The 20,201-nt window shown below is 36.4% G+C and overlaps 1 protein-coding gene across 12 annotated transcripts in view; it reads left to right on the top strand.

The window, feature by feature from the left end:
* The window catches only part of LOC123006256 (agrin-like), a 104,756-nt gene that overhangs the window by 81,134 nt on the left and 3,421 nt on the right, over positions 1-20,201 (top strand). For 7 of the 12 annotated variants that reach the window (XM_044400598.1, XM_044400597.1, XM_044400596.1 and 4 more), the window contains 17 exons: positions 7,166-7,375; positions 11,742-11,978; positions 12,409-12,624; positions 12,690-13,118; positions 13,412-13,512; positions 13,754-13,871; positions 14,178-14,417; positions 14,515-14,850; positions 14,928-15,080; positions 15,129-15,392; positions 15,443-15,589; positions 15,645-15,775; positions 15,833-15,941; positions 15,997-16,254; positions 16,379-16,558; positions 16,610-17,168; positions 18,231-18,598. In XM_044400598.1, the coding sequence (XP_044256533.1) occupies positions 7,166-7,375; positions 11,742-11,978; positions 12,409-12,624; positions 12,690-13,118; positions 13,412-13,512; positions 13,754-13,871; positions 14,178-14,417; positions 14,515-14,850; positions 14,928-15,080; positions 15,129-15,392; positions 15,443-15,589; positions 15,645-15,775; positions 15,833-15,941; positions 15,997-16,254; positions 16,379-16,558; positions 16,610-17,168; positions 18,231-18,598 (4,056 nt within the window). Of the gene's footprint in view, positions 1-7,165; positions 7,376-11,198; positions 11,617-11,741; positions 11,979-12,408; positions 12,625-12,689; positions 13,119-13,411; positions 13,513-13,753; positions 13,872-14,177; positions 14,418-14,514; positions 14,851-14,927; positions 15,081-15,128; positions 15,393-15,442; positions 15,590-15,644; positions 15,776-15,832; positions 15,942-15,996; positions 16,255-16,378; positions 16,559-16,609; positions 17,169-18,230; positions 18,599-20,201 lie in introns of those variants that run through there. The other 5 variants (XM_044400603.1, XM_044400601.1, XM_044400600.1 and 2 more) reach the window with 3 other exon arrangements.

Genomic DNA, 20,201 nt, shown 5'->3' with positions numbered 1-20,201 from the left:
TTGCTCCATTTTTTGTGTATGTTTTTATTATTATGATATTCATATTATAAAATACAAAATACCAGTTTGTTTGCTTTTTGATTTGTTTTATTATCACCCCGCTTTTGTGTTGTTCTTTACTTGGAAGGAATGTATCTCATGAGTGGCATTTAATGCGAGTAAAAGCAACAATTAAAGGATGTCTGAGGATTGTGATAGACAGCGATGGAGTTATTAGCTCTGGAAGGAATGCCATAAAAGTTTAATTAGTCGAATGTGTCCAACTCAGGTGCGGGCGTTTGTTCGTTTCGCGTTTGTAAAAATACTAGAAATGTCGTGACCGAGATGCAGCGCTTGAACTTTGTCATGTGGGATAAAATGGGATGTGAGCGAAAGTTTCGGTGGTCGTTTTGGGGTGTAAATTGAGACTGATTTTCATTTTATGCGGTAAAATGTATATACCTACATTGTAAGGTGAGGAAATAAATTTGTGGGGACCCGGGATCCTAAACACATAAAGCTTTGATAATATATTCAAGTTATAATTAGCGTTTAAAATATAACGGTTTATATGTGTGTGTTTTGGTTGTGAACTCGATGAGGGCGTGTTAAGCTGAAGTGTGAAGGGTCCTGTATCGTATCATTCAACAAAGTGTAATTCACCTGTCATTAACTGGACTCGCGTCTGATTGGCATGTTTTAACAGCTAAACAAAATGCTTTCAACTGCATCACTCTCCGAGTGATTTTCTAATTAAATCCTATTGTCTCTGTTAAATACACACCGCAAAAATTAAATTATTTCATCGGAATTCTGTCCACGCGAAAACTAATGCTGCTACATCAAAGACCGATTCACAAAATGAAATATCTGCTTACATTATTTCGTCCTCGACCACTAATATCTGATACTGACAACCGGGAACAAACACTCAATTTTCTCCATAATTCATGAAATTAAACCAAACTCCCACCGTTACACACTAACTTTTTATATACACACCCCATGTTAATTCTGAATTGGGAAAACAAAAATTTCGACATTCGCATTTCAGTCACGGCCCGACATTTTTGTTGCTTAAAATTTATATTGAATACGTGAACGTTCAACAAATACTCAACTCGATCTGATATAATATTTACTCGAAAAACACAAACGAAAACTTGCCAAACTGTAAAATACGTGATTAGGAAAATTTATTTGTATTTTACCCATCTTACTGAAACTTGACACTTTTAGAAAATCTCACGGGATATACGGGCTCTGTTCTAGCTCTACGCTCCCAGAAAACGAAACAGAAACCGAGATCGAAAACGATTTTAATACTGTAACAATTTTTATTATTGTATTATAAAAGGAAATGGAAAAGCCGAGAGCCGACTAAAGAAACTTTTTATAAAGGAAAATTGCAATAAAGGTTATTTATTATTGCATCTTCTGAGTCAATTTATGAAATGAAAATTTTTAATAAACTATTCCAAAGTTGAAATTGAATTGAATAAAGGGTGGCCTCGACAATTAGAAAAAATATCAATGTGTTAAATTAAGAGTTTCATTTTTATTTAGTAAAGTGTCAATCGAAACTTTTCAAAACATCGAAAGAGTCAGATGTACTGGATTTAAAAATTTCTTAAAGAAATGCTTAAATTAGAAAAATCAAAACATCGTGTTGCAAAAGACAGTGGAGTAGACTAAGGAAGTGTCTAGAAATATCGGTTTAAACAAAGAAAACGTTTAATTTTTTTTTTAAATAGAAATGCTTAAATTTATAAAATGTAAATTGAGACTTTAAAAAATATCGTGTTACAAAAGACAGTTGGGGGAGACTAAGAAAATGTCAAGAAATACCGGTTTAAAGAATGTCTAGACTTGCAAAAAAACATTTAAAAATTTCTTAAAGACATGCTTGAATTTAAAAAAATGTCAATCAAGACTTTTTTAAAACATCGTATTGCAAAAGACAGTGGGGGGAGACTAAGGAAATATCTAGAAATACCGGTTTAAACAATATCTAGATTTGCAAAAAAACGTTGAAAAATTTTTCACATAGAAATGCTCAAATTTAAAAAATGTCAATTGAGACTTTTCAAAATATCCTGTTACTTAAGAGACTAAAAAAATGTCAAATGTACCGTCTGAAAAAAATTCTAGACTAGCAAAAAATCATTAAAAATTTTTTGAAGAAATTTTTAAATTTAAAAAGTATCAATCGAGACTTTTTGTAAAACATTTTTAAAACTATTCCAAAGTTGAAATTGAATTAAATTAAGGGTGGCCTCAACAATTAGAAAAAAATATTTGACCACTTAATAAAAAAGTAGCAGCCTGCAGCCGACAAGAAGATCCAGCAATGAAATATTAAATGACAAAAGCTCGGGGATAAAATGGATGATAGTGGTTCTAAAGAGAAAACATGGAAAACCAGGAAAGAACATCAGAAATAATATTTTAATTTTTAAAAAGCGGGAGGTTTATGTATCATTATTCAAATTTGCTCGAAAAGAATAAGAGGGAGAGTGTAAGAACGAAGAAAATCATTAGTTTTGGTTAGTTGTAAATAGTAAAAGAGATGGAGTAGTATCACGGCTTTTATGACGAAATGATGTCGCTATTAGAATAATTTGAATAAATTTTGTGTAATCCCGGGAGTAAAGGTGTTTTTATGTGTAAAGAGTAGAGTGATGTATTACGTCACATTCAGCACTAGCGAGCTGGTAAGTTGGAATGGATGTGAATGCTACACTATTCCCTGGCAAATTATAAAGATTTATAGACATGTAAGTTAGACAAGGCGCAGAACTAAGCGGATCTACCTCTCCCCGGTCCATAAATTTCCTCCAAATTTAGTAGAGTGTGACATTCTCGCACCTTCGACAACATTCTTTGCTCATTAAGTTGTTTAATGAAATCTGCGACAAATGACTTGTCGAACTGTCGACTAATAAATTTCATATATTACATTCACACCAACATGTTACTATTGATTTCTAACAAGCCAAACTCCGCAAGAATGTTCGAACTTTTCACGAACCAAATGAATAATCTCCGATATAGGGTTACCACAATTTTTTATTTTCTCCAGTCCCAAAACGGTCAACACAAAATTCCGCATGATTAATAAACTATCACAAGAATTTTTCATACCAGCTATAGACTTATTCACAAAGTTCAATAATTCACAATTTTGTTAAATATTTGTGTATGGAAGCTATTTGTGCATCGCAACTCCTGATACATATTTTCAGTAATTAATAAATTATTTACCCAATTTTTTAATTAAAAACGAAACACGTCAATATTCAGTCTGTTTACAAGTCTAACATTTGTTTTCATCGCTGCACTGGTTGGAAAAATACAACGATTACAGTGCTAAAGTGTCCCAGTGGTGAATTTCTCTCCAAATAACGCCAAATACCAGCCTGATTGCGAAGCTTAGTGACTTACAGGTACGGCCAGTTAAATCTAATTGGTTTGTCAGTAATTGGACTGGTGATACTGAGCAGCCAACTGGATCAAGAATAGCTTTGCGTTTTCTCGTTCTCTTTCACTTATCTTTATAAAGGTAATGAGGTATGTGATGTGGGTTACTCTGATCAAGTAGATGAAAAAATGCCTCGGGAATGGATTTTCTCGATCCGATTACATTCCTTCGAATCAAAGCAAATTTATCGAAAATTCTAATTGCGTCAAAGGAATATCATACCATGTGGAAAAAAGACATAAAACTACGAGCATTACTTCTAAACTACAAACTTTTGTAATGGAAATACTTCCCACGATTCTTGATAAAAAAGTATCGGCCTTTTAAAGAAAAAATAATTTAATGTTTAAACTTTTTACTTAAAAAACAGGATTGATGCTGCGCGTGGTAAAAAATCTCTATCTATAATTTTGTCGAGATTTATCTCGGGATGGTAATTTTGCTTATGGTGGCTAAGATTTATTGGAATCGTATATCTATTTTAGCGGGGGTAGTTTTCAATTGATAAATTTTAAGGGTATAAGTTCACAGCTGGTACATTTATCTGGGTCGCTAGATCTATATTTCATATTCGTATTCATCGTCGCATACACAACCGTCATGAGGGTTGTTGTCAGTTTTGGCGAGTCTTCTCATCCAGGGCGAATAACGAATAAATTACGATGATAAATGATATTATAATTTTTTTGTTGTAACGTTTTCAGCAAGTGCTCACTTGTTAAAATATCGATTGAGTTTGAATCGTAAATCTGTTTTGTATGCTGTTTAAATGGATAGGTGTAGGAATGTGTAATCGAACTATCGGGAATTACTTCAAGTGTTAGCGTCACGAAATGTCTCATCAGGGAAACATGCGGTATTTTAGTATACAGAAGCTTTTGATATATGGTGAGACGTGCGTTTAATTAATCACAGACGGTCCTCTGTTCAAGTATATGTGGATTTTCTGAGAAATGCATCGCTTTGCGTATCTACTGAAAAACAACGAGGGGAAGGATTATTAAATCAGGGAAAAGAAGGAAAAATTCGTTTAAATCCCTATGGTTTATTAAATTTCTTTGATATCTTATATCAATTTCCTTTTTTTTTTTGAACTGTTTTTATTTTTATGCACGAAATTTAATATTAATGCTGGTCACGACCAAGGCCGCCCCGTTTCACCCGCGCCCGTCTCCAAACCAAGCGGCGATAAAATTATGCGCTACTTTTCTAAAGAAATAAGAAACTTCCTTTGCCACGATTCTTACCAATAACGGCGAATTATTCGCCAACTCTTGATTGGCTAAATTTATTAAACTAAAACAAAGTTCTCTAATCCAATAAAAGCAACTTAAAGCTCTGATAGTCTTATCCTTCCTATTTATTAATGGGATTAATTATCTCTTCAAAGTCTTTAATATTGTTTGAACGAGTTAATTAATACAGTTACAGTCAAGTTTTCATTGAGTGTTCTAATTAAATATTGTAATCTGAGCTTGAGCCATTTTATTGACGACACATCGGTCACTAATAAACTCTCCAACAGAGAATTGGTCTACTGCCAATCTCAATTCCGATGAAATCTGTCCAAACATTTTTGTTTTAAATCACAAACTAAACTAAACCGCAAATCAATCACTAGACTCGATCAATTCCCAATATAACAATGACTACAGGACCGGATTTTTCATTTCTTCCACTTCTGATATTATAGAAAAAAATTCTTATTGCGGAAGTTTAGATCCACGATCCACCCCTGCTCCGTAATATAACGAATAAAGAAAACTCGAGATCTAACCAATTTATACGGACGATACACCACACCAAACATAAGCGATTTTCGCTTTTTCAAATGACTGATCATATAAAAATGCCAAATAATAAAACTCTGACAATAAAGAGAAACGGACCCACAACTTCCCGACACCTTAAAATAACCTTAAAATCCAAACTAAAGACCAATCATGCAAGACCACTTAATTAAAAAACTAAAATGATTTTTGCCCAGTTTAATTTTTGATCAGCTTGATTACCGCAAGACCGTAGATATTACTTATGAATCAATAAGTTTCCTTAACACAATAGTTGTGGTTGTATTTAGTGTTTATGGGTCGAGGAATCAGTTTAAATATTTGAAGCAAGACTTGACGCCAAAGTGGGAAAAAGCAACGTATTTCATTATTTTATGTTCTACCAAAATATGAAGTGTTCTACATCACATTACATTAAAAAAAAAATATCTCATCAAAAATCGTATTGGATCTTGAATAAAGGACACATGGCACCAGAGGGAGATATCTGGATATAGTCTTGTAATTTGACATATCTCGGAATTCCACAAGCTCTACATACCACTCACCTGCGTTGATATGTCTAGCATGCTGATGCTTGTTAAATGACATTTATGTCATGGGGAATAGACACGCGTCATTTCAGGCGTCTGGAAACAAATATTTTCTCTAATAAATAACATTCATATTTTAGTTTATACACGACACACCGCTCTCCGAGATATTAATGTTGCGTATCAAAATTGTATTTGCATATTTGTGTGGAAATATTAAAATAATTAACACAAGTACTAACAGTTGTTTAATAACACAGCAAACATTCGTTAATATCCTTGTACTAAATGTTTATGTATAATTTATAAGCTAACCGACGGGATTTATCACGGCAAACACTTTAAATAAAATAGATTCAACAATAAAGGGTTAAGCAAGAAAATTAGTGTGGTCGTGGCCAGATTAACTTCTCTCGGGGATCATTTATTAAACTGAATTTTTAACTAACTTAAGCAAACTAAACTTCATACAGAAACTAAATTACATTTAGCGTAAATTTACTGAAAAAAAAAAACTATACTCGACAAACGGTAATTGCCACTTTTAACTGATAGCCATTTTAATTTTTAACTGATACAGTTTATACATGATTAACTCTCCACTTTAACAATTGCAATTTGAAATTTTTATTAGTCTGACTTCACATACGGCTATTTTTGTCAAACGTTATTTAAATTTTGCTGTTTCACTAATGGACAATTATTTTTAAAGTAATCACGTTTTGAACTATCCCGGCGCATCCACCAAAAGGCAGGCAATATGAACTTTTGCTTCTAACTTCAGTTAATGCAAAACACAGTTTTACAATTTATTTTATATGTATCTATAGAGTTTTAAAATACTCCCGCAGGTACCATACAGTTAATTTTAGTCTGCTGATTAGTGCCTAGAGAGAGGAAAAATGTCTGTAATTTAGTTACTCACGCATGCGGGATTATTTTCAAGTGTGACATTCAAAAACAGTGAAATCTTAACGTATCAAAAAAAAGTTGTTTTGATAATTTGATATGTGCGTTATTTGAGGTGGTAAATTACTAATGCGTTATTAAATTACCCATGCTTTATCGATAAATTCTCGTTAAATAATTGACTATTACAATAGTGCTCTTCAAACAATTGAAACATTTGCAGGAAACGAAGCGCAATTAACTTTCCTTTCAATTAAATGTAAATGCTTTATTTGTGTAGATATTTAACGTAATGTATGCCATACCGCTCGCCTCATTAAAATATATTTATCTTTAAAAAGAAGTGCATTACTATATTATGATGAATGAGTGTGTTAATTTCGTATCCGTCCAAACTCATAACTCTAAATCGTTCACTAATCATCCAATTAACATGAAATTTGCATGATACTAACCCTAACTATTCGATTTAGAGCCCTGCGAGAAGACATTCTGCGCTTGGGGGGCCCAGTGCATCACCGGCCCTGATGGCAGGGCTATGTGCCAATGTCCAACTCACTGCAAGCAGAAGGTTGACCTCGTTTGCGGAACTGATGGAAAGACTTACGCTAATCGCTGTCAACTTCGTGTGGCATCTTGCAAAGCTCGACTTAACACCAGGGTTAAACATGATGGGGAATGTGGTAAGCAACATTTTGACAACTAAAATCGAGCATGTTTTGCTTATTTTGCATGTAACAGCTTGGATGAAACTATCAAAAAAATATTTGCTTGTATAACAAGACCATGCAAATTCTAGCGCGAATTAATTGCTTCCTGTATCAAAAAGCCATCGATTTACACACGAAATGACAACCACTGTAACACTTTTTATTAAATTAAAATTTGAATTGCTATCTAGCTCTACGATGTCAAATAAATATTTGCTTTTGTAATTACTTTACAAGCAAACAAATATAAAAATCTATTTATACGAGTTTTGCCGAAATAAAGTATTTAAACCGTAAAAACGTCTCTTTCTTTATAAATGAGACATTTAGAATTTGCGAATGGAGTTTGATATAGAAATGCTTATAAGATGCTAGGGTTTTCTTATCTCCCAAGTAAATGAATTAAAATTGAGTTGGTGGCTTAAATCTGTTCCTTTTCTGGCGTTTTATTTATTTAAATTAGAGATTTATTCATGTGAAGCTATTAACGCTATGAATCCAGGATTGTGAATTCCAGGAAAATGAAATCCCACATTTCTGCTTTAATCTAACCGAATGAAGAGTAAATAATTGCTCGTGAATATTAAATCATGCGTTATAAATAACAACTCGTGCCGTAGAGTTGTCGCCTTTTTTTATTCGTTAATCTAAAACCGCACTTCGTGTAGCTTTAATAAACAAAACATTTTATCACCTAGTGATTGTCAAACTTTGTTTTGCATTGTTACAAGTTTGTTAGTTATGTCCATATAAATTATCGCATGAAACAAGTTAGATATGTTTAGTATTATGTAAACATAGCGTAATCTTTGTTTTAGTATTTAATGAGTTTAATTAATTTTTTTTTCTAGTTTGAATAAAAATCAGGTACTAGTAACTAAAATGAGTTGCAATGTTCAACAAATATTTTCTTGGCAAATTTCACTTTATACTTTAATCAAATTCTTCCGCCGACAGTATTTTAAACGATATGAAATGAAAAAAGTTTTCTTTCGCATTTGTCAAACCAGATACATTTATTTGGCACCGTTCCAGCACAGTGTCAGCACAGGTTTTAAATAACACACTTAGCTAAAAAGTTTAAAATTAACAATATTGGCCTCAATACAAAGCATGCTTTATTTAATTAAAACTAACTACAATTAATCCCCGATCCGTTTCATGTTAAAATAGAGAAACCCATGTAAATCCCAAAAGAAAAGGGTGAATTATTGATATTCTCGCACACAATTACCCAAATAAAAGCTAAAGCCATTTAACAATCAGGATTAGAGGTGAAGCGACCCGAATTCTACTCAGCGTTTTAACATTTTCGAAATGGAAACAAAGTTACAGAATTTTTTATGAGCTTACTTTCAAAACGGCAATGATGTGAGCTAAGTACGTGCCGTGTCAGGGCTATAAAATTTTCACAAAATTTAGTTTTCCTGTAGTCGCTTAAAAATTAATTCGGTAATATTGCGTCGGTCACCAATTATTTGACAAGTTTTATCGAGTTTTGCACCCCGGAAGTTCCGTTCGCAGATATGAAATGGTGATTATAAATCTCGCAATGCACGTAATTTTAATTGAGATATAAAATACTCTGGTTAATCCTCTTAGAAGTAATAACGTCTTAAACTCATTAGGGTGGATTCAAAGGACGTAATCTTATTATGAAATGAAAAAGTATAACGATGACCATCCCCCGAGTTTTGAACATATTTTCTAGAGATAATGCCAAATATGTGAGGCTCTCATTTCCCTTGAGACTAAACAGGCACTATTTCTCGACTCGCAGGTCCTTAAATGGATAGTTACTGCCCAGTGTGTGACCTCGTAAAAATATTATCTCGTTATAAAGGACCTAGAAGGGAATTATCTCTTCTTACATTTCCCTATATATAAACGTTTAACCGGTCGGAACTCAATCAAAACGCTGATATTACCACAAGCGTTCTATATTAAAACTTTACGATTTATAGCCGTCATATTAATTTTAATTGATTACAAAAATACCTTCATAAGCATTTTTATGAACAAAAAACGCAAAACAAATAACTTGAAAAAGAAAAATTGGTTGAGCAACATTGTCAGAATTTAATTATTTTTCTCTAGAAATTAAATATTTTGCCGACACAGAGATCCTCGGTCTCTGAAATCCATCAACTAAATTAATGTTTTTTCACTCTAGGATAATTTTTAATCTCAGAAATATTTACACTACCTATATTGCTATCTGCCTTAGCTTATCAAGGTGCAACGGAAATTAAATTTAAAGTTCTTTGATTTCTTTCAAAGCAAATTATTTTTTATTGTTTAATTACTCCGGCGCCGTTTTATGCCAATTTATATACAAATAGATTTTCTTTCACTTTTTAATACGGAAATGATTGCAACCACTTGCTATTTTTTGTCTTTTTGTCTGTAAGTTTCATCAAATACTTTGATCAGCTGCTCCGTTCCCATTTCCTCTTCTTAATCATTTGGCTGTAATTTTATCATATCCTGTCGCTTTTCGACAACTCATTTCCAATACAATGACTTCGTTCGTTTTTGTTTTAAATTTGCCATTGTCGTTTTTTTTTCTTCTTTTACAAAAGTTTTAAATTTCCTTTGAAATATGCTTGAATAGTGATTAAAAGAAGCTTTAACTAAATTTCCGACTTATTCAGGTATAAGTAACGCTAACCGGTAAAAAGTGGAGTTGATGTTTTTGTTAAAAAAGAGTTTAGAAAAGTTTAATAGCGCGCGGATGAAATCTAATTCCTTATAAGTTCGTGACGGTGGAGTGAGGAGCGATTCATTTATTTCAGCGGAAACTAATCTCTTGGATTTTATTTATGTATAATTATCGTTATTATAACATTTGCAATTGTGGAATGTGGTTATGATAACGAAGAACCGCATAAGACAATATTACGTTAATTAGCTGCTCGACTTGCATATTATGTCAGTCTTGAAAATGTTCATTTAGCTGCTCATCTTAATTTTAGATTAAAAAGTTGGAGAAGATGGTAATTATAAAGTGCAGAGCGGAGACTCCTTGAATATTTACCAACTCATTTATTCAAATCGATGTGGATAAACACATTTCTTTCAGATAGCATAACATTTTTTTCAGGCAGTTTTGTTATTTAAATTTATGGAATTTCTGCTTGACTTTACAGAGCACAAATTTTATTAGAAACTCTTCGAGCTTCGTGCTTATATAGGCTGTTTCGAATATAATTTTTTTTGGTATCGAGTCAAGCTTAATAATTTTGGAGTTATTAATTTCGGTATCATAAGTTCGGGAAAAAGTTTTAATGTTTTTGCTTTGTCAGAGGGAAAGTTGGGTCGCAAACCTTCTGTTAGCTGCCATCTATCAAAAGAGCAAGTTTTCAAGTGAGTGTTAACAGCGTTTTTGAAATATTGCATTAAACTGGTGGCAAGGCAGTATAAAAAGCCTATTTATGTCTAAAAGTAAGACAGATAGCCGCAGCAGGTAAAATTTGCAGTAGATTATAGAAATTTATCAGTACAAAGCAAAACATTACTGGCTACCTAAGCGACATAGTCTCTTGTGGAGCTTTGCGAACTTAAAATCAATATGGCGCCTGCTCTGCTCTGTGCAGTCAACGCTACCTGCAGTGCAAGTTAGTCTGTTTCAAAGCCGAAGCACAGGATACTTACCTCAGTGACGTTTAGACCCCTGTGGTGTTCGCGCGCTCGCATTACCTCGTAATCGATCGTATTACTTCGTACAGTATCGTGGCACTAAACTCCTGAAATGTGTCTGGCTCGCGGGATCTAGTCCTTATAACACCACTAGAATTAAATCAGACACACACCTCTGCATCTGTTTACATTATATATAAAGCTGGAATAAGACTTTTTGACACATCTCGTCACCTCCTCAAAACTATCGCTGAAACTCTTTCAATATTTCAAGAGTTTTGCTTCTAGTCTAGCAACTTTTCAGGAACAAAAATTTTTCTACAGCATAGGACTCATACCAGTCATATTCAAAAGGGGGAGGGGCGTTTTTATAATATTTTTGTACTAACTTGGCAAAAATCTTAATTAGCCAAATTAGCCACAGTATTTGTGGAATTACCCGCTCAGGGATAACTTGTGATAAATTTCTTCCATTCCAATGGCTAGTCTCAAGCTAAAACTAAACTACTTGTCATTGTTAATACTTTTAAATAGTCGCATTGACATATCGTTATGTTGCTACGTATTCCCTAAGGGTAAGTTGAAAGTTTTAAACTGCGTTAGTTAGTGCGCATGACTGGAAGTTTCCGTTTGGAATGGGAGTTTGTTCATGTTTAAGCTGAATTCGATTGATATGTATGAAGTTTTTTCTGAATTTTAGAACAAAACGATCCATGTAGAGACAGGCAATGTGGTTTTGGGGCTCGATGTGTGGTTTCCCCTGACGGCCGCAATGCCAGCTGTGTCTGTCCGGATAAATGCCCCAGCTATGGAGATCACACCACCTCTCGTCCAGTCTGTGGAAGCGACGGAATCAACTATCGAAACCAATGCGAGCTCCAAAAGGCCGCTTGCACTTCCAACGCGAACATTACCATCAAGTTTCTCGGAAAGTGCGGTGAGAGTCTTTTAATAAGCCAAGTTTTTTTAATACAAAATGAGCTTAAATGTGAAAGAAATCTGCCAGCCTAAACATACTATACAAAATGATATTTTAAATACTTTAAAGTGTATAAGTTGCGCTGAAACTTTTTTATAGAAGTTGAGATAGCTGGGAAATTTTTTCAACTTTTTCATTTTAACTTTTGTGAAAGTAAGACTCGCATCAGCGAGCAACTGGCAATCGCTTTAAGACAAAACGGTTTACGCCGTCGTGCACAATTACATAATTAAATTCGAAGAAAAAAACTACAGATCGAAAATGGGATTAATCGTCCTTTTAGAAAATCGTCCTCTACTAAATATTGCATCCTCCTCGTAAATATTCGATTAAATGTGCTTAATTGACCCTCTCCGGCCACTTAATTCATTATTTTAAATTGCTTCAGATCCTTGTGCCGGAGTGGAATGTGCAGAACCCGAAGTATGCCAGTTGGACGAACATCGCAATCCTGTTTGTAGATGTGGGGACAGTTGTCCTTTAGAATTCACTCCCGTTTGCGGATCAGACGGGAAGACCTACTCCAATGAATGCACGCTGCGACAGGAAGCCTGCAGGGCCCGGAAAAACCTCCATATCATATATCGCGGAAAATGCAGTTCAGGTTTAATGACTCAATGCGAACAATCGAACATCGTAAAAAATAAAAACTTCTCACTTTTCTTGCAGGGATAAACCCGTGCATGAGCGTTCGGTGCACCTTAGGGGAGGAATGTGCAATAAATAAATTCGGGATCGCCCGTTGTCAATGCCCTCCGTCTTGCGAACCTATCATGAGGCCCGTTTGTTCCAAAGACGGTCGAACTTTTCCATCTGAATGCGAATTGAAAAGAACCGCTTGTCTGACTCGCACCACTATTGAAATATCTTACAGTGGTGTTTGCGGAGAGAAAGGTCCGTGTAGCGAGTATCAGTGTCAAAATGGAGCAACCTGCGTCGAACGATTCGGTGTTGCCCACTGCGAATGTCCTGTCTGTCCTGCCGAATTCGAACCCGTTTGTGGATCCGATGGTATTTCCTATGGCAACGAATGTAAGCTAAGACTAGAAGCTTGCAAGCATCCGCGCAATATTACAGTCCTTTACGACGGTCCTTGTAGTAAGTTTAAAGTTTCATATCTTACTGCTATATTGGGTAACGTCTTATATTAGTCTTCAAAATAAACAGACACAGTATATTATATAAGTGCCCCAGGGCGCAGTTTTATGTTTCCAGGAAATATCTACATCTCTCGGTCGGATACGTTTGCTCCCAACGTTATTTTTACGCATTTTCTCGACTAAACCTACAAATCCTTGCACATGATTTCTTATTCCAAACTGACAAGTGTTGATGTTAAAACAAATAATTTTAAAGAGACTTAAAATCACATTTAAATTTATTTGTTTCAGACGGTTGCGAAACTAAAAAATGCGATTTTTACTCCGTTTGCGAGCGTGATAGTGCAACTGAAGGACGTTGTGTTTGCCCCAAGTCATGTACGGACCATGAGGTACAAAAAACACACTCACAATAGCGGACTATAAATGCAAAGCTTTTAACAATCGCCGTTTAAACTTGACGACGGTCAGCTTTCGCAAAATTTCAGTAATGAAAAAGAGTTTTATTTAAATGAACCCATGTAGATTTGGAACACGTTCCGATTTATTGAAATCGTGTATTTATATTCCGTTCTTGTTCAGATATTACCGGCTAGTGTATAGATGATAGTTAAACACATTTGTTCCCTAAAGCTCAACGATGGAACGGTTTGTGGAACAGATGGAGTGACTTACGCAAACGAATGTGAACTTCGTATGACCTCTTGTAAAATAAAGCAGTTCATTTTGGTCGCGTATAAGGGAAACTGCGGTAAGTAAACCACCCTCACATTCCTAATTAATTTCGCAAATCTATATCGTACGTTACCACGTAAACCAACTGTAACATCTGTAAGGTTTAGTGTGTTGAGAACAAAGATTCGTGTTTCTTTGTGACGAGTTGACTCTTAATGAAACGTGTGATAGAAGCCTAATCAAGAAGTCGGCCAGCAGGAGGCGGATTTATTGATGGAGATGCCCTGCTGAGATGAATAATTGTTTTGTTCTGATTAAATTTGTGGAAACAATACTGTTTTTAATAAAATAGTCGGTTAGTAGTAATTGGCTAAAATTTCAGATCTATGTCAGGAAGTAGAATGTAAATACGGGGGTAGATGCGAAGCCGGTAAATGCGTATGTCCGACGAATTGCGAAGGTTCCGGTGATGAGCCGGTGTGTGCATCAAACATGATGACGTTCCCCAACGAGTGCGAATTGCAGAAAGCGATGTGTTTACAGCCGACAAATTCTCCCCCCTTGAGCGTAGTGTTCTATGGCGACTGTCGTGAGAAATTCCCAGTAGCAGGATCTCTTAGTAGTAAGTTCTCACAAGTTGTCATGTTCTTGTTTTATATTCCCTTTACCGAGCAACCGACTAATGAAACTCATTAACAACGATCTAACATCCTCTCCAGCAACTCTTTCCCCCTTCACGGCTCAAACTAACAACATCGGCCCGGGCACGGATCTAGATACTGTCGGTCCGGAGAACACGATTCCGGACTTATCGACGGCCGAGAAAGAAGCCTGCCGTGATATTCATTGCGATTTCGAAGCCACGTGCGAGTTAGGTCCAGACAACTTTCCACGTTGCACCTGTCAGTTCGATTGTGCCAGTGCCGCACTCGTTTCTGCCTCGAAACCTGTATGCGCCTCCGATTTGCAAATCTATCCTTCGCTTTGCGCTATGAAGATGGAAGCGTGTCAAAGGCAGGAGGAGTTGCGGTTGAGGCCACTCGATCTCTGTCAAGGTTTGATTAACACCATACTAATTTCATTCATTACGACTAATTTATCCATTACACGATCAAATCAAATTTCTACACAGGAATGGAAGTAAAACCATGCAATGGTGAAAAACCATTAGCAGACCCTCTCACAGGAAAGGAATTAGATTGCGGAAGCGGCCCAAAAAGACAAGATTGCCCTTCTGGCAGTTATTGCCACCAAACTACGCGGTTTTCTCGCTGTTGTCGAAAAGGTAAACCAGCCAATCGCCAACGCTCAAATGAAAAAAGCGTTTTTCCAGACCAGAGTCTTTTAGAGCAAAAGAGTTGCGAGGATAGCTGGCACGGGTGTTGTCCTGACGGAAAAACCGCCGCCCAAGGCCCTAATCACGCCGGATGTCCTTCCCTCTGCGGTTGCAATAAACTCGGCTCATATTCCGACACGTGTGATCCTGAAACGCAACAGTGTCGGTGTAGACCGGGAGTAGGAGGTGCCAAATGTGATCGATGCGAACCTGGATATTGGGGTTTACCGAAAATCTCCTCCGGCTATCACGGTTGCATCCGTAAGTCTCTTATTTGTTGATAAAACACAGGGGTACATCGTTGTTGGTAGCATGCGGTTGTTCGACATTCGGATCAGTACGAGATGATTGCGAGCAGATGACGGGGAGGTGTGTGTGCAACCCGGGGGTACAAGGCCAAAAATGTACAGTATGCACCAGCCATGACAAGGTCTTAGGACCGAACGGGTGCGTACCAGGTATGAATGATAATGGATTTAAGTGACATATTTCATTTCAATTGAAATTCCACAGCGGATCTGACTACGTCGCCCCCGACGACGTGCAAAGAATTGACTTGTTATTTTGGAGCAACATGCGTCGAACGGGGTGGATTTGCTATATGTGAATGTCATACGGAATGCCCTCAAGAAAATGACGCTCAAGTACGTTTTTAGAATAAGGTTTGTGTCATTTATTTTCCCCAAATCTAAATATTACAGGTTGTATGTGGAAGTGACGGACAAACGTACGATTCGGCGTGCGAATTGCGACAAGTCGCATGTCGGACACAAAAAGATATAGTTGTCCAAGCTTTTGGGACGTGTAAAGGTGAATTAGTATTAGTAATTTTCAGGTTCTGATTATTGAAAGATTCATTTTATAGATGATATGTTTCCAAGTACAGATTGGCCAATTCGTCGCTATACTCCTCTCCAGTTTACACAACCCGACGATTCTAATTCGCCTTTATCAAAATCGACACGACATCTACTAGTTCCCGATCCTCGTTACTACTACGGTAGTAGCGGATCTATTATGCGACCCGTTCAAGGAGTCTCTTATCCTGCTGAAACAGATAATAAAGCCGCATTCGAAATAAACGTATCTGCGACAGGACCTAATGCCATTTACAATACCCGCGGTGAGACTGATATCCTCTAAATGATTGTATCAATAAAAATTAACGTAGATATAATGTAGCGTTTGTGCTGTAAACAGTTTCAATAAAATGACTAGATAAAAGACGTGTCGTTATCTTTATATAGGTGGAAACTACGCCCCGGCTTACCGTCCGACCCCCGCAACCGTTCGCGTAATAACAGCCCTTCTCGGGGATCTCTGTTCCGATAACTCCGATTGCATGATAATGTATAGCCACTGCGTATCAGGAGCGTGCACTTGTCTTCCGAATCATTCCGAATCATCCGACCGACAAGAGTGCATAGGTAAGGGTTTCAGGTTGTCGACGTGTTGACCTAACGAACGGCTGCTTCCAGCTGATCCAAATCCAACTGATGAATATCGTGCGTGTAGTTCATCCCCCTGCCATCATGGTAGCACTTGTGTTGATCTTCCCGTCGCCACGTTCACTTGCGTTTGCAAGACAAACTTTACGGGGTCTCTTTGCGAAACTGAAGTCATTCACAAACAATACGACACTCCAGCTTTCCATGGTCGTTCTTACGTCAAACTCAAACCTCTCAAAGCCTACCACAAACTTAGCATCGAAGTCGAGTTCAAAACTCATTCTTACGACGGATTGCTGCTTTATAACCAACAGAAACCTGATGGCTTAGGCGATTTCGTTTCTCTTGCCATCGTCAACGGATTTGTCGAATTCAAATACAATCTAGGCAACGGACACGTTCTTATTCGTTCAGTCGATAAAATACAACTCGGAGTTTTCCACCGAGTCGTCATTAAGAGATATCACAGAGACGGAATACTCAAACTTGATGAAGGGGAAGACGTAGCCGGACAGGCCAAAGGCACACTCAAAGCTCTCGATTTACTTGAAGATACATACGTCGGATTTCTACCCTCTAACTATACAAGGTAACATATTTTTACGCGCCGCGCTACGCAAACCTGAACAAACTTTGATAAGCACTTAACCTATTTATTTAATTAAAACGAATTCTAAGATCACCCTCACATTAAACCCTTCGCGGTCCAAATGACAAGCTTTCCTGCAAACTACACAACTTTTCCGCATAATATATCGAGAGATCAAGATAATTTGTAATCGAGTCATTTTTAGATCTGAAAATGTATATCTGTGAAATGTCAAATAAAATGACAAGTCAAAAGATAAAAAGATGATTTTAATAACTAAATTTATGATTTACTTTATACTTCAGCTACTAATTCCGCTCATTTTGCCGTTTTACCTTTCGACTTGTCATTTTATTTGACGTTTCCTGTGTAGTTGGTTCTAAACAGACATACGTTTTCGAATTCAAAGATAAATTACAAATTATCTTGATCTCTGGATACAATTTTGAGTTTAACCCTACATTTGATTCTGTTTATTAACTATCGGCAACTTATGAGTTTTCAGAAGTGCTTGCCATTTCTTTGGGTTTTAAAAGAAAGAAAGTATCTCTTAAACAAAAACAAGCGAATGAATCAGTTCTTTTTATGAGTTTTATTGTTTGAATCGGAGAGATACCATATCCTGATGTAAAGAATGAATCAAAGCCGGATTGATTGTGTAATAACTGAAACAATCTGCAATCTGACACAGATCTCCCGAATTCCATAGTCTTAAATATGATTTAGTACAAGATTCGTGCGGCTTCCGGGTTAAATTGTGGTGAAATAGTTGCGAGCAGAGTTGTGTTTGATTAGTTATAGTCAAGTTGATAAAACAGGAACAGTTGAACGTGGATCGGTGGCTTCTAATCAAATACTATATTCGTGTTAGTTTGTTAATTGAATCAATTATGAATTTTTCAGGTCGGTATTAGAATCTCGGTAGAGTAAATTTAGTAATAATTGATCGGAAAAGTTGTTCGGTTTTGGTTCATATACCTACAGCTCGAGGTTTGTTCATGATTGCATGCCTTTTTAATAAGATCGATCGTATTGTTAATTTATGAATTGTTTGCGGCGCAGAGTTTACGAAAATATCGGCACCGCGAAAGGTTTCCGGGGTTGCATCAGAAAATTAAAAATTGGACGAAGACCGATCGAGCTGCACGTCAACAGAGACGATTGGGTGTTGAACGCTGAGGCGATATTCGAGTGTGGCGAAAACCCCTGCCAGGCGGCGCCCTGTGCCAACGATGCCAAATGTGTCCTAATTACACCTGAAACCTACCGATGCGAATGCGGACCTCATTATCGGGGCGAATTCTGCGAGAAGCTGATTGAGCCTTGCAGATCCAACCCTTGCAAATTTGGAGCGACGTGCACACCACTCAATCCAGACGCTTACACTTGCGAGTGTCCACCTGGACGGACCGGAACTCGATGCGAAATGGGTAAGTTAAACTTTTAATGGTCTTCCGGTTTAGTGTTTCATTTCGACGAGGACCCACCAAATGATCAATTTATACTTCCGCTCTTTGTGTGATTTTTATACATTAACCTTGCTGAAATTTATGTTTTGTTTATCAATGTTTCGAATCGAAACGGGTTGAATAAGGAGCAATTTTTCTCCTTTGGTGAAATCTTGTCGTGTATTAGAATTCTTCATGCAAAATTGTTTACTAGCGTTATCATCGTATTTGGAAGATTCGAGGGAAAGTTCAAGTTTACATTCTATCCCGAAATCGCATAAAGTAGGTTCTTTACAGTGGCGTAACTACCCACCCGCCAAAGCCCGCGGCCGCGGGGGGGCCCTTGGGATGCAAAGCCCTTTCCAAAATAGTAATAGTTTAAAAAAATTTAGAGCGAGTACATGAATTATTATAGGCCAATGCAATAAAAAATAAAAAAATTCAGAATTTTCTCTTCTTCGAGCGTATTCAGTGTCGAGCCAGGCGCGATGCGCCGAGGTCGAACGCTGAGGAAGACACAACATTTCGAGGAACTACAATCCTGGAAAGAAATTGTTTTGTGTTATAATTTATTTCAGTTCGCACCATATTATCAGCTGTTAATAATGCTATTTCCCGCGTCAATTTTATGTTCGAACAAGCACTTCTGATCGTGATGTAATCTGTGAAAACTACTTGTTTAAGATTTTAAGTAAGTCAGTAAGTCTTATCTTTTATACAGTTGCGGAATTAAAATTTCGGGCAGTATTTTTCTGTCACTTTAAAAAGTTCATTGACAATTATAAACTTTTTTGTCGGTGAAGCAGTCAGTTTGAATTTTTCGCAAAACCAAAAATAGAGTTACTCTTTTCAATAAAGTAAGGGTGATAACATTCACTGAAAAAGGAATGTCGCAGAGACAGATTGCCGAAAAAAAAAATCATCATTTTGATCGGCTGCCTACCCGTTATTATGCCACAAATCATTGTTTTTGAAAATTAGTCAAAATGACATAAACATGACAAGAGTAAACATGTATTTTTATGACGTCAAAATTAATCTAAAAAAATATGAAAAAAGCAAAAGCACTTAATGGTAGTGCTTAAAGAATACGAAAAGAATAAGAGAAGAAGAAGTTCGTCGTTTGACATAACTTGTGAAAAATTTGTATATTCGTATTCGTATTTGCAGAATTTTTAATATTAGAGACTACTGGAGACTCTATTTAACTCTCGATCCGGAGAAGAGAGGGGCCCCACAGTCGTCTTTCGCGGGGGGGCCCAAATTTTCTAGTTACGCCACTGGTTCTTTAACAGTTGGAGTATGTAATCTTATTGTAAAAACATGTCCTAGTTTTGTTATCCTGTTGTGATGAAACCGCTTCAAGAAAGATCAATATTCTGGACAAGAGAGAAGTAAATTTTCATACGTTTATGACTAAAGTTGTTCTACACAATTTGTTAAGAGATAACAAATTGTATTAAACCAGAACCATCGACCAAAAGGGGGTCTAGAATAATTTCTTGTTGGCAAGGGTTGGCGTATATTACAACTCGCACACTTTTGAACTGTTAATCTTAGTTAGATACTCATGCTGAGAAATTAA

Source organism: Tribolium madens, unplaced genomic scaffold (assembly GCF_015345945.1).
Source record: "Tribolium madens isolate multiple individuals breed KSU strain unplaced genomic scaffold, Tmad_KSU_1.1 Scaffold_2;HRSCAF=44;Tcas5.2_LGX, whole genome shotgun sequence".
Taxonomy (NCBI): Eukaryota; Metazoa; Arthropoda; class Insecta; order Coleoptera; family Tenebrionidae; genus Tribolium; species Tribolium madens.
The sequence above is the reverse complement of the archived record's forward strand: the minus strand, read 5'-3'. Positions and strand labels throughout refer to the sequence as shown.